Below are 12500 nucleotides of genomic sequence, written 5' to 3'. Positions count from 1 at the left end.
CGTCCCTCCCCCACACCCACGCCTCCTGCCAGCCCACGCCGCCCGAGGTCTCCCGCCGCTGGTGAGGAAGCTGCCCGCCGCCATGCCGCCCCCTGTGCCGCCGCCACCCGCCAAGCGCCGAGTGCTCTCCATCCTCGACAAGGCCAAGCTCGCCCTCGACCACAGCTACGGCCTGCACGAGGACGACCCCCAGGCACTACTTCGATGCCCCAGAGTGAGTTTCAGTCTAACATAACCTCACTTTACTTAACCTAACCTAACATCACTTAACTTAATCAGACCTAACCTTCACTTTACCTAACCTAAAGTCACTTAACCTAAATTCACTTTACCGTAACTTAACATAATCCACCCTCACTTTACCTAACCAAACTCAACCTAATTTTAATTTACCTAACCTAACCTCACTGTAACCTCACATTACCTTAGCTAATCTAACCTAACCTAATTTAATTTTACATAACTTAAACTAACCCAAACTAATCTAGCTTTACATAATATTACCTTGCCTAACCTAACTCGCCTGTCTTTCCCTATTGATCCCTGCCCCATCTGTCCTCCTTAGTCAGTCTTCCCTAATCTGTCTCACTTTTTGTCCCAAGCTCCCATCAGGTCCCACTAACAAGGGACACTCGTTACTAAGCCCAAATGACTTGCTAATAAGCTTCTCGTTATCTGTCCTGCATGTCCATCATCTGCAGGTGGGTCTACAGGTCTGCTATGCTCTGTCACGGACTCAGGCGAATCAGTTTTGCCACCTAAGGACACGCGAACATAATTACACTGTCACTTTTACCCCTCTGCCTGGCCGACGTATTATCTCCTTGTATTATAAAGTGCAACTAAATTTCTATATCCCTAATAAAACCCTCTATTTCATACCTGTAAAATTCGTACCTTACATGTATATATATTTTTTTATTATTTTATTTTATTTATTATTATTTTATTTATTTATTTATTTATTTATTTATTTATTTTTTACTATTTCAATGCCACTACACGATGCTCTCTCACTCGCTGACTGATGAACACATTCCCTTACTGAATTGATAAGGTGACGTAAAATTGTTCTTTATTTCCATCAAAAATTATTATTCATTCTCACTGTATCCTCTGCTTGTGTTATGAAGTGACGTGAAATTATTCTCTATTGCCATCAAAAACTCTCATTTATTCTTACTGTATTCTTTATGTTTTAAGATGCAGTAAAATTATTTAATTCTTATCAAAGCCTTATTTCTACGTAAGAGAACACTAGGTAAGAGCGACAAAAGGAGCGGAAAAACAAGCCCAGTGAAGCAACAATCCCATACGCCTATTAAATTCGTATCTAAGTACATAATTGTTACTATATACATATGAAATTAATTTCCAGCACCTAATTTCGTCTAATGCCCAAAAAGCATTTACCTTCAGATGGGCTCCTTGCACTTCTGAAACTGCCTATGTTTATAGCTCATTTGGTTAAGGGACAATAAAATGCTTCAAATGTTTCAAAATACTTCAAATGTTTTACAAATATATATATATATATATATATATATATATATATATATATATATATATATATATATATATATATATATATATATATATATATATATATATATATATATTTTTTTTTTTTTTTTTTTTTTTTCTCTCTCTCTCTCTCGAGCGAGTGCAAAGTTAATAAGCTGCACGTCATAAGGCGAGAAATTGTGAGCCGGTGAGCGTGTGAGTGCATCGCTCGTGCCCGCGTCCTCGTGCAAAATTACAACACCAGAGGCTGTGACAATGAGTAGCGTCCCTCTCCAGCAGCCTTATTACGACTCGTTCCCTCATTACCAGTTCAGCCTTCATCAGCTCTCTCTCTCTCTCTCTCTCTCTCTCTCTCTCTCTCTCTCTCTCTCTCTCTCTCTCTCTCTCTCTCTCTCTCTTTCTCGTGTCCTTGCTCCCATCTTTCCTCTTCTCCCTCCTGCAGTTTAATTTTTGCCTACACTGTCTTCCAATTAAGCTGTGTTGGCTGCAGGTGTTAACTTTAGGTGTGTGCTGTTCGGCCTCAGGTGAGTCAGGTAACAGGAAGAGGCTTCAGGTAATGATGGACCTAATTATCTCACCTTTGCATTGTTCCCCGTTATCACAGCATCCAATTCTTCCCAGTCATTCTCCTCCTCGTCTCCTCATTATTCCACCCAATTCTCCTTCATGTCATTGAAAATTATGTAGAAGCAATTTTTTTTCTAGATTTTTTCTTCCCTTCCTCATTATTCCATCTTCTTTCATCACATTTTCATATTAGCTAATTTTTTTCTTTCGTAGTCTTTATTCCTACTGTAATTTCTTTTTTTTAATAACATTTTTTCCCTCAATATTTTTTTTTATATTGTTTCCTCCTCTCTCTCTCTCTCTCTCTCTCTCTCTCTCTCTCTCTCTCTCTCTCTCTCTCTCTCTCTCTCTCTCTCTCTCTCCAACATCGTATTTCTTCCTCCCACTGTTCCTCTCCTCACTCCTCTTATCTATTATCATTCTCTTCTCGTTTCCATAATCCTTGGTTTATCTTTAGCACCATCTTCCTCACTTCTTCCGCTCTTACAATCCATTCAATTTCCATCGCCATCCTCATCTACATATACATCCTCTCCTCCTACATTCCTCCTTGTTCTTCATTATCAGTGGCCTTCTCTTCTCCTTTCCATTAGTCACCTCCTTTACTTCTGTCTATTCTCCAGCCATTCATCATTTGTTTCCTGCTCGTCTTCTTCACGGCACAGACACAGAAGCTGACGAATTCACTGTGTGCCAAACTTTCTACCGATCTATCATAGCAGTAAAGTCACTGGCAAGTTGATAAATAATTCTCTCTCTCTCTCTCTCTCTCTCTCTCTCTCTCTCTCTCTCTCTCTCTCTCTCTCTCTCTCTCTCTCCCCCTTCCCCATGCGCTCACAAATACACTCCATCCCTGGTTATGGTCAGTAAATCATTCTCGCCTTATTCTGCATCTATACCCTCACTTTTCCCTCCTTGCTTCCTTCCCTTTCTTTCCTTCCACTTTCCTTCCACTCTCCTCCTCCTCCTCCTCCTCCTGCTCTACCGCCACTCTCCATCCCTCCTTCACGCTCCACATCCCCACGCTGCGCAGAGCTGAGAGTGATGAAGTAGGCACTTGACACGCTCTGCCTCACCCGGACGAAGGTTAAGCGCGGACTTCGCCTATCAAAATATACAGCTACTGCCTTACTGCCAAACCTTTTTCCCTTATACCTGTAATTTCCTCCATGCTCATTTTCCTGCCTTTGCTTCCTGACGTATCTACTTCTAATTCACTTTTTTTTTTCTCTTACATATCTACTTCAAATTCATCTGTTTATATTTTCTTTTTTTTCCTATCTTTGCTTTCTTTAATATCTACTTCTGATTCACCTGTTTTTGCTTCGTTTGAAAGTCTTTCCTATTTGAAAGTCTTACATATCTATTTTTAATTCACCCGTTTCTTGTTTTCTTAATCTTTCTATTTTTACTTTCTTTCATATTTACTTTAAATGAGGCTGTTTTTACTTTGTCACTTCAAATATACAACAGGTGTTTTTCTACGCCTTATTTTTTTTTATTTTTTCTCTCTAAACCTGTTCCTCCATATATCTTTTTTTTTATATACGTAAATATCTACATAGCTACTTCCTATACATTCGTTTTCCTTCGTCCGTCTGTCATAAATATCCAACTACAACCTTAATATTTAACTTTTTCTTCTTAATCCCATAACATTTCCATATATGTATTTCTTCTACCTATCTGTATCTACCTATACTACTTATATAATGGATAACCCTTTTATACCTGTGTTTCCTTAGTCTTCTTATAAAAATATGCAGCTACAACGTCTTTTACCTCTCTTTGAAACTCATTCATGTATTTTTTTTTCTTTTTCAAACTAAACATTCCCCCTCACCTCTCTATATATTTCCCTACATATTTTTTTCCCCATATTCACCTCACGTATTTCCCCTTCTACCTGTAACTCTTCCATATAAGTTCCATTTCCTAATTGTGCCTCCTTCCAGTGTCAATACCTATCCACCTATACTTCTCTCTCCATTTCCCCCCTCATACCTACGTGCCTGTATTATTACCCTATCCATCTTACTACCAATCTGTCTACCTGCCGGCCTCCCTTGTTTTCTACTCGCCTACTGGGACCTGCGTAGCTGCAATAAGTCAAATTTACCCTCTGCCTATCTGGTCACTCTCAGCTGTCTGCCTCCCCATAAAACACACGAGTAAAAAAAGGTTTATGATATGTAGGTACTAGAGAGAGAGAGAGAGAGAGAGAGAGAGAGAGAGAGAGAGAGAGAGAGAGAGAGAGAGAGAGAGAGAGAGAGAGAGAGAGAGAGAGAGAGAGAGAGAGAGAGAGAGAGAGAGAGAGAGAGAGAGAGAGAGAGAGAGAGAGATTAATCACAGGCATAAAAAAAAGTAGCAGCATTTAGATAGATTGTGGTGGTGGTGGTAGTGCTGGAAAGAGAGAGAGAGAGAGAGAGAGAGAGAGAGAGAGAGAGAGAGAGAGAGAGAGAGAGAGAGAGAGAGAGAGAGAGAGAGAGAGAGAGAGAGAGAGAGAGAGAGAGAGAGAGAGAATAACAACCACCAGCATTAACACAAACTAAAAAAAAAAAAAATGTCAACAGAGACATCAACACTCCCACACTAACGATTATAACTTACCCTACATACGTAATACCATATAACACAACACCACTGTACACATCACCACTATCACATTACCCCATCACTCACTGAGACGAGACACACCACCACCGCCCCCACCTTCATCACCACCATCACCATCACCAACATCACCGCCAAAACCATCAGGACAGGCAGTAAAAAAAAGCCAGGTGGTTTATGATGCAAATGTTATGTATGAGGGCCAGTACACACCACCCATTCCTCACCATCACCACCATTATCATCACCATTAAAGGAGATGTAAAACCAGAACCGTATTTACGAGAGAGAGAGGGATAATCTCCGGCTTGGCAAACCATTGAGAGAGAGAGAGAGAGAGAGAGAGAGAGAGAGAGAGAGAGAGAGAGAGAGAGAGAGAGAGAGAGAGAGAGAGAGAGAGAGAGAGAGAGAGAGAGAGAGAGAGAGAGAGAGAGAGAGATGGTATGAGATATGATGTATAAACGAGTGAGAGAATGGGTGGCTTAGTATATAAGTAAAGGATTAAGCGAGAGTGTGTCTGAATGGCTACATAAGTTAAATGAGAAGGCAAGTGTGTGTGTGTGTGTGTGTGTGTGTGTGTGTGTGTGTGTGTGTGTGTGTGTGTGTGTGTGTGTGTGTGTGTGTGTGTGTGTGTGTGTGTGTGTGTGTGTGTGTGTGTAGACTGATTGACTGACTAAGGGAGCGGGTGAATAAATAAGCGCGTGAGTTAGCGTGTGAGGGTATAAGGGGACGGACTGACTGACTGTTAACGAGTGAGTAATTGAGTGAATTAGAAGGAGACTGACTGAATGACTGAGAAAGCTTGTGAGTGAATACATGAGTGAGGAACCGACTGACTGTGAATGAGTAACGGCAGTTGAGTGAGTGAGTGGGTGAGTGAATGAGATTGTAGGAGACTGACTGACTGACTGAGAGAGTAGATGATGTAATGGAGTGAATGAATGAGAGACTGACTGATTGACTGAACGTGTAGCTGAATGAATATATGAGTGCGTGTGACTGCCAGGCTGTGAATGAGTGAGTGAATGAGTTACCGAGCTTCTACTACAAATCCAAGGCACATCAAACCATTCTGCATTAATTACTCTCTGACTCACCGACTCACTCACTCCCAGACTGTCACAGCCATGATACAATAAATGACCACACAAAACCTCACCACATTTCACCTGCAACTAATACACTATATTCGAGTTTCCGTGTTAAGCCTCATGTTACCTGTCACCTTTAAGCTACCTGGCCGCTCTCTCTCTCTCTCTCTCTCTCTCTCTCTCTCTCTCTCTCTCTCTCTCTCTCTCTCTCTCTCTCTCTCTCTCTCTCTCAAGTCAGCCTCTCTATCTTTCATTTTTTCTCAAGGTCTCACTTCACCTCACTTATCATTCCGAATCACCACCTATTACCTTCATTAGTTGCCAATTAGCCTGTTACCTTTCATCTACTCCAATATAATCTCTTACAATCCCATTCCTTCATCTTCCATTTTTTTTAATCCTTTAACTCCTTCATTAACCTTCATTATCGTTCCCACTACCACTCCTTTCTCAACGTCTTCCACTAATCTCCCCAACACCATTACTAATTTCTATAAGCCCATACGTAAACTCTCCATTTATTTTTTCCCCATTGATATTCTCGCATCCTATACTCTTGTCAATCGCCATATTATCTCTTCCCATTTTCCCCCAACACGATTCCTAGCACACCCTTAAAAAAAAACTCCATAATAAACCATAATAATCCTCCCACACACCCCATTAGCTCCCCATAAAAAGTCCCATTTCTATATCCCATTACACAAGTCCCTATCTTTTCCCGCACAGCACCCCCAGCAACTCTTACCCCTTGATATCCCTTTACCCCTTAGCCGCCCCCCCCTGTCCTTGTTACTCCCTCAATGTCCTCCAATGATGACCTGTCCATTTTTACAAGGTGTTTATTATCTACAGGTTCGCTTACGATGAATATGGAGATTATGGTCCCGAAGATTTTCTCCGAAGTGTACAATGGCGAGGCATACGGTAAGTAGGCGCACACACGCACACACACACGCACGCACACACACCACACACATGCACACACATACAAAGAAAAAGAAGAGATAATATATACAAAAAAAAAAGAGAGTATTTATAGTATATTTAAAATAAAAAAAGAGGGGCGAAACAAGCGTACGGGTTGAGTTATCTCACGTCTAAGATAAGATAAGAAAGAGTACAAGTGAGGTATGTCTGTGCTTATATGATGCCCCCACCCCCTCCCTCCCTACATACCTCCAGCCGTATCTCCCACACACACTTCCATCCCTTTCTCCAGCCCTCAGCCCTCCACACTTCCTTCCCCTCCCCCTGAACCTCACATCCAGTACCTGTCATATACAAAATCCCAACTTTCCACCCTCTCCCTCCTCCTGCCGCTCCTCCTCCATCACTCACTCATCCACACTCCGCTGGATGATAACTGTCCCGAACTGGGTGAGTGTCCCCCGCCAAGACCAAATAGAAAACGGAAAACACACAAGTACACACATTTCCAAGCCCACGAGTGTCAGGCGAGGTGAAGCGCAGTGTGTGTGTGACGGCCAATCACACACGAGAGTTACGAGACGGCGCTTCACTATTGGCGGAGGAGACCATTTCACTGGCCAATGAGATGGAAGAATTGGTGCTCGTGTGTCGAGGCCGCTGTGAGGCGATCCGAACACATCACTTCCTTACCCTTAGCGTCAGTGCATAGGTGCGAACACGTTAACGAGACTTGCTTCCATTCCCCTAGCAGTGAGTTGGACAGTGTTGGTGCGCGCGGGAGAGCAAGCTTAGGACTCACATTAATATTAGTTGCAGTGTTCATCCTACCTCCGCCTTTTGGTCTTTTTGTAGAAAATACTGAACCCTAGCTTGTGGTATTGTTGACTCTTTACTATTGTTTGTGTTTACTTTTAGGGAGGACTATGAGAAAATACAAGAAACAGAAATGTAGTACACCCAGAAAAAAAAAAAAAAACACTTATGGATATTTTTTTCATATTTATGCGACAAGAAAATAGAAATCTAGTCACCATATGATATCCTCGACACATTATTGTTTATTGTTATTTGTGTTTATTTGACAGGGAAGACAGGAAAGATTTCGATTCCTGGAAGCCTTGTCCAGTAATTCCTGACACTACCTGTGGATATGTTACAGGCGTCTGTTTAGTTTTGGGAACGAGAGGAAAGATAGAGAAAGATAGTATCCTTATACTACTCACCATCACTTTCCTATCATTTTGTAAGGAAGACAAGAATTTAGAAACCTAGTTATCTTATACAACTTAAATCTTATATACAACTAAACACTAAATTCCGTCCAAGACAACGTAACACAAAAAATATCCAGCAAATGAACCTTAAAATACAAAGGTTCTAACTCCTTTTATGATGTGAACCCTTTTTAAAGAAATAAAGAAAGAGTTAGCATGAGAGAGAATGAGACAGATAAAGAAAAAGAGAGGAAAAAAGATCTGTGATAGACAGTTCTCTTTTTATAACGTCAACCACTTTTAATTACATTGAGAAAGTTAGTGAGAGAATGAGATAAAGGGAAAGAGATCATGAACCTGTGATAGGTAGGTTCTCCTTTAAGTATGTGAACCCCCTTAGTGAAATACAAAGTGTTAGCATGTGAGAGAATAACAATGAAAGAAAAAAGAGACAAAATCAATAGCAGGAAAGTTACCTTTTTATAAAACATGAAACCTTAGGAGAAAATGATATACTTAGAGAGAAAGAGGATGTGAGAGAATGAGAGAAGATAAGATAAAGAGTTAATTCATGTGATAACACCCAAACTTTTCGAATCAATGGCAACTCTTCCCCAGTGCAAGAAGGCGATTGAAAATTTAAGTCAGCAACATAAAAACTTGACCAATTGTCTCAACACACGTCCTCAAAATCTGACTCAGCAGCGACGGAGAAGAGAAGAGTCCCTCTCTCCCTCCCTTGCTCCCTTCCCCCCTTCCTCTCTCTCTCTCTCTCTCTCTCTCTCTCTCTCTCTCTCTCTCTCTCTCTCTCTACTCCTTACCTTTCTTTTATCTTTCTCTCTCCGTTCCCCTTAATCCCTTTCTTCTCTTCTTTTCTCTCTCATCTCCTTATCCTCCTCTTTTTCTTCTTTCCTCCTCTTCCTCGACTCTGAAAGTGCTTGTTTCTCTCCGTTCTTTCCTTATTCCCCTCCTTATCCCCTCTCGTCTTCCATCCTTATCTCCCTTTTTCTCTCTACACCTTCCTTTTTCCTTCCTCCCTTTTTCTTCCTCCATTCTTAAGTGTTTGCGTTGCCATTCCCTTTCCACCACTACCGTCGTTTGGGGAGTTGTATGGTGGTGGCGGTGGTGGTATGAAGAGTCACCAAAATATTGGAAAACAACAGCTTTCTTTCCTATGATACACGCTTCCCCCCCCCCCCCCCTCTCTCTCTCTCTCTCTCTCTCTCTCTCTCTCTCTCTCTCTCTCTCTCTCTCTCTCTCTCTCTCTCGCTTGGGAAGTCGATACATGCGCGCCTCTAACTGTAAAAGCCGTTTATAATCTTCAATGTAATAATAATAATAATAATAATAATAACAATAATAATAATAATAATAATAATAATAATAATAATAATAATAATAATAATAATAACAATAATAACAATAAACAACCTGAGTGCTTGCTACATCTCCCTGCCCCTCCTCCCCTGCCCTTCTCCTTACCTTCCTTTCTTCCTTCCCTCCCTATACATTCCCGTGTCGTCCTTCCCGCCCCCCACACACATCCTGAGGGAGGAATTTCAATCCACACCCAGCACACCACACTCCAAACTCAAGCACAAAGCATCCAGTGAAATTCATGAGAACACGCGACCAACCCTGACTTAAAATCTGGCTCGGGACATGTTATATATTGCATTTTCGTGCCCAGGTGAGGTTATTCGCAGGTGAGGCAATTTGGTATATCGTGAGTCGAGTGCGAAATACATCAGGTGCTTAACGCAGTAAAAATTTCAATGCAGAAATATTCCGTGAGGTATTCTCGTAAATACTGAGTAAAATGTCACGTTCTTTGTGTGTAAAGAATCCCAAAATTTTAGATCAAGAAGTGTGTGTGAAACATGACGCCAGATGTCACTACAGTCAAAATCTCAAGTAGAAAGTACAGATGAGATAAAGTAAAAAGAAAAATAAATAAATAAATAAAATTATAATAATAATAATAATAATAATAATAATAATAATAATAATAAAATGAATGAATAAATACAAGTAAAATATAATTTTTTACATCCAGAAAAAAAATATCCTTGGAAAATCTGAAATACCAAAGAATCAAACTGAACATCAAATGCTAGTGATTAAAAAAAAAAAAAAAAAGATAAGTGTTTGGCAAAACTGTGCTTTAGAGAAATTGAGTGAAATACAAGTTTCTAAATGAAAGTAAAAAGAAAAAAAATATTTTTTCTACAGGCCAAGTCCGTGACAGGCAAAACAAAAGTTCTGAAAAACACGCTTTAGTGTCTGAGCTAAAATAAAATCTCAGCAGTTATTAACATCAAAGCTTCAACACGACGCAGAAAAGGGAGGATTCTTAAAATGGTACAGTGACGCTCCCTTTGAAGCTTAACACGCTACAGCGACACTTCTACGCAGTTTTCTGACAATGAAGTTCACCCCAGCCAATCTAGACGCAGCAAGCTTGTGCATTACCGTTGCTATCAATGCGACAACTGATCCCCCCGAGCAATCCATCTCTCGTATGCTTCCTGCCGCTTACCTATAGAGTACATCATCATAACGTATACATACAAAGCATAGTATATGCATAGTGGCCCAGCAGAGGTCGAGATAATACCAGATCGAGAGAAACTGTAAGGAAATGTAAAGTTATCATTATTTTTTTACGCAGCAAAGATCTCTCACTCTCTCACTCTTTCTCCGCCGCGCTTCTGCCCTGCTTAGTGGAATAAAATAACTGTGTTCGTAGTACAGTTAGCCGAGGAAATTCTGCCCTCAACATGATGTGGCCCGTGGAGGCTTCCGGCAACTCCCCAACTAGCAAACAGCTCACGTGGAAAACATTTATGACGGAAAAACCAACAACACATTTATTTTCTCTCCTGCTTTCCGGCAAACATTTCCTTCTCCTCTCCCTCCCCCACGACTAGGCTGCTCCACTCGCTAATGTTATTACCCACTCACACACAGTCCCAATCCGCTCTAAGCAAGTCATAGAATTAACTGGATTAGTTCCTCCATTTTTCCCTAAGGACGGAATCCAGTCCCACTCTAGAAGGATTAGATTCTATAAGCTTCGTTAGAAATATATTCCAGCCTTCCTCTAGATGAATTAGTTTTCCTATCCTTCGTTACAAATGAAGCCCAATGCTACACTAGGAGAATCGATTCCCTAATCATCCATTACAAACAGAATCCAACTCTCCATCCTTTGTAATTGATAACATCCAATTCCACTCTGGTGCACACACACACAGACACACACAACACTAGCCTTCTCGGTTCTCTCTCCTTTATTCACGCCTTTAGTAAGGTCGCTACGTTTCTCCGCACTCATTAATCTTCACTCTAATCACCACAACGGTAATGGTGCTCCGTTCCTCCACTTGCTAGATCAGGTGAGGGCAGACTCATCCACCTGGGCGTCGCCTCCAAGCATTGCAACTCTCACCCAACACTCGCCACCTAGGGAGCGTTGTGGTCCTGACTCATCCCCCTTGAAACTCCTTCCCCAAACTGTACATGCAACTTTCCCGGACACTATAGAGATAACGCACGAGATAAAACACATACGTACGAGTAGACATGTACATAAGAGTATTAATAGATGATCTAACCATGATGATAAACTTGAGTTCCCATTCTAAGTTGGTGGACTTGCCGACTATAATATATATATAAAAAAAAAAACTTGTGGTGGTGACGCACATCTGACTTTACCTGAACATAACCTGTCCTTCAGTTATCCCGCCATCCCTCACTCCTGTCCCTCCCTCCGCCCCATCCATGTCCCCATCCACATCCAATCCAACCCCTTCCTCCAAATCAACTTTTTAAGCTCATACTTTAAAATTTTCAACAACTAAAAATCTTAACAAACAAATATGTGTTGGATTAAAGTATTCTTCTCTCAAAACATGTCCTCAGAGTCCCTAAGATTCTGTCGAAACAAAACACGGCAAGCTTGCGTGTAACTTTTCCCACAAGGTTATTAAAAGTGAGCTCTGCCGCGGCCCGACTTGTGTGTAAGTAACTCTTCAGAGACTCGGCCCGGGTTCAAACTTTCACTCCTCTTCCGAAAGACGAGGAAAATAAACAACAAATCTTTATAGAAATATTGCCGAAGTAGTAGGAATTATATATGCTCTCTCTCTCTCTCTCTCTCTCTCTCTCTCTCTCTCTCTCTCTCTCTCTCTCTCTCTCTCTCTCTCTCTCTCTCTCTCTCTCTCTCTCTCTCTCTCTCTCTCTCTCTATTAAACTTCCTCAGATAAATCCTCAAAATTCACCTTAGTAAGGATACAGTTCATGAAAAATTAAGGAAGACAAAGATTATATGTTCTGAAAATTTATAAGTTTTCTTTCCCGTAGACTTTAATTTCATAGCAACAATTAACAATGCCACTATTTTTCCTATTATTATTATTATTATTATTATTATTATTATTATTATTATTATTATTATTATCAATGTTAATATTATCACAGTCTTTTATTAGCACTTCTCGTAACACTCCGTAACACTACAATTATTACTGTTGTTATTGGCATGTAACTTTCA

At 40.7% G+C, this 12500-nt stretch overlaps 1 protein-coding gene across 1 annotated transcript in view; it reads left to right on the top strand.

The window, feature by feature from the left end:
• LOC135088884 (KH domain-containing, RNA-binding, signal transduction-associated protein 3-like) overlaps window positions 1–12500 on the top strand; it is a 58264-nt gene that overhangs the window by 37718 nt on the left and 8046 nt on the right. The window contains 2 exon segments of the mRNA XM_063983946.1: window positions 1–214; window positions 6651–6722. The exon segment at window positions 1–214 is cut by the window's left edge and continues 92 nt beyond it. Of these exon segments, the coding sequence (XP_063840016.1) occupies window positions 1–214; window positions 6651–6665 (229 nt within the window). The 3' untranslated portion in view covers window positions 6666–6722.

The sequence above is a fragment of the Scylla paramamosain genome, chromosome 32 (genome assembly GCF_035594125.1).
Source record: "Scylla paramamosain isolate STU-SP2022 chromosome 32, ASM3559412v1, whole genome shotgun sequence".
Classification (NCBI taxonomy): Eukaryota; Metazoa; Arthropoda; class Malacostraca; order Decapoda; family Portunidae; genus Scylla; species Scylla paramamosain.
The sequence above is the reverse complement of the archived record's forward strand: the minus strand, read 5'-3'. Positions and strand labels throughout refer to the sequence as shown.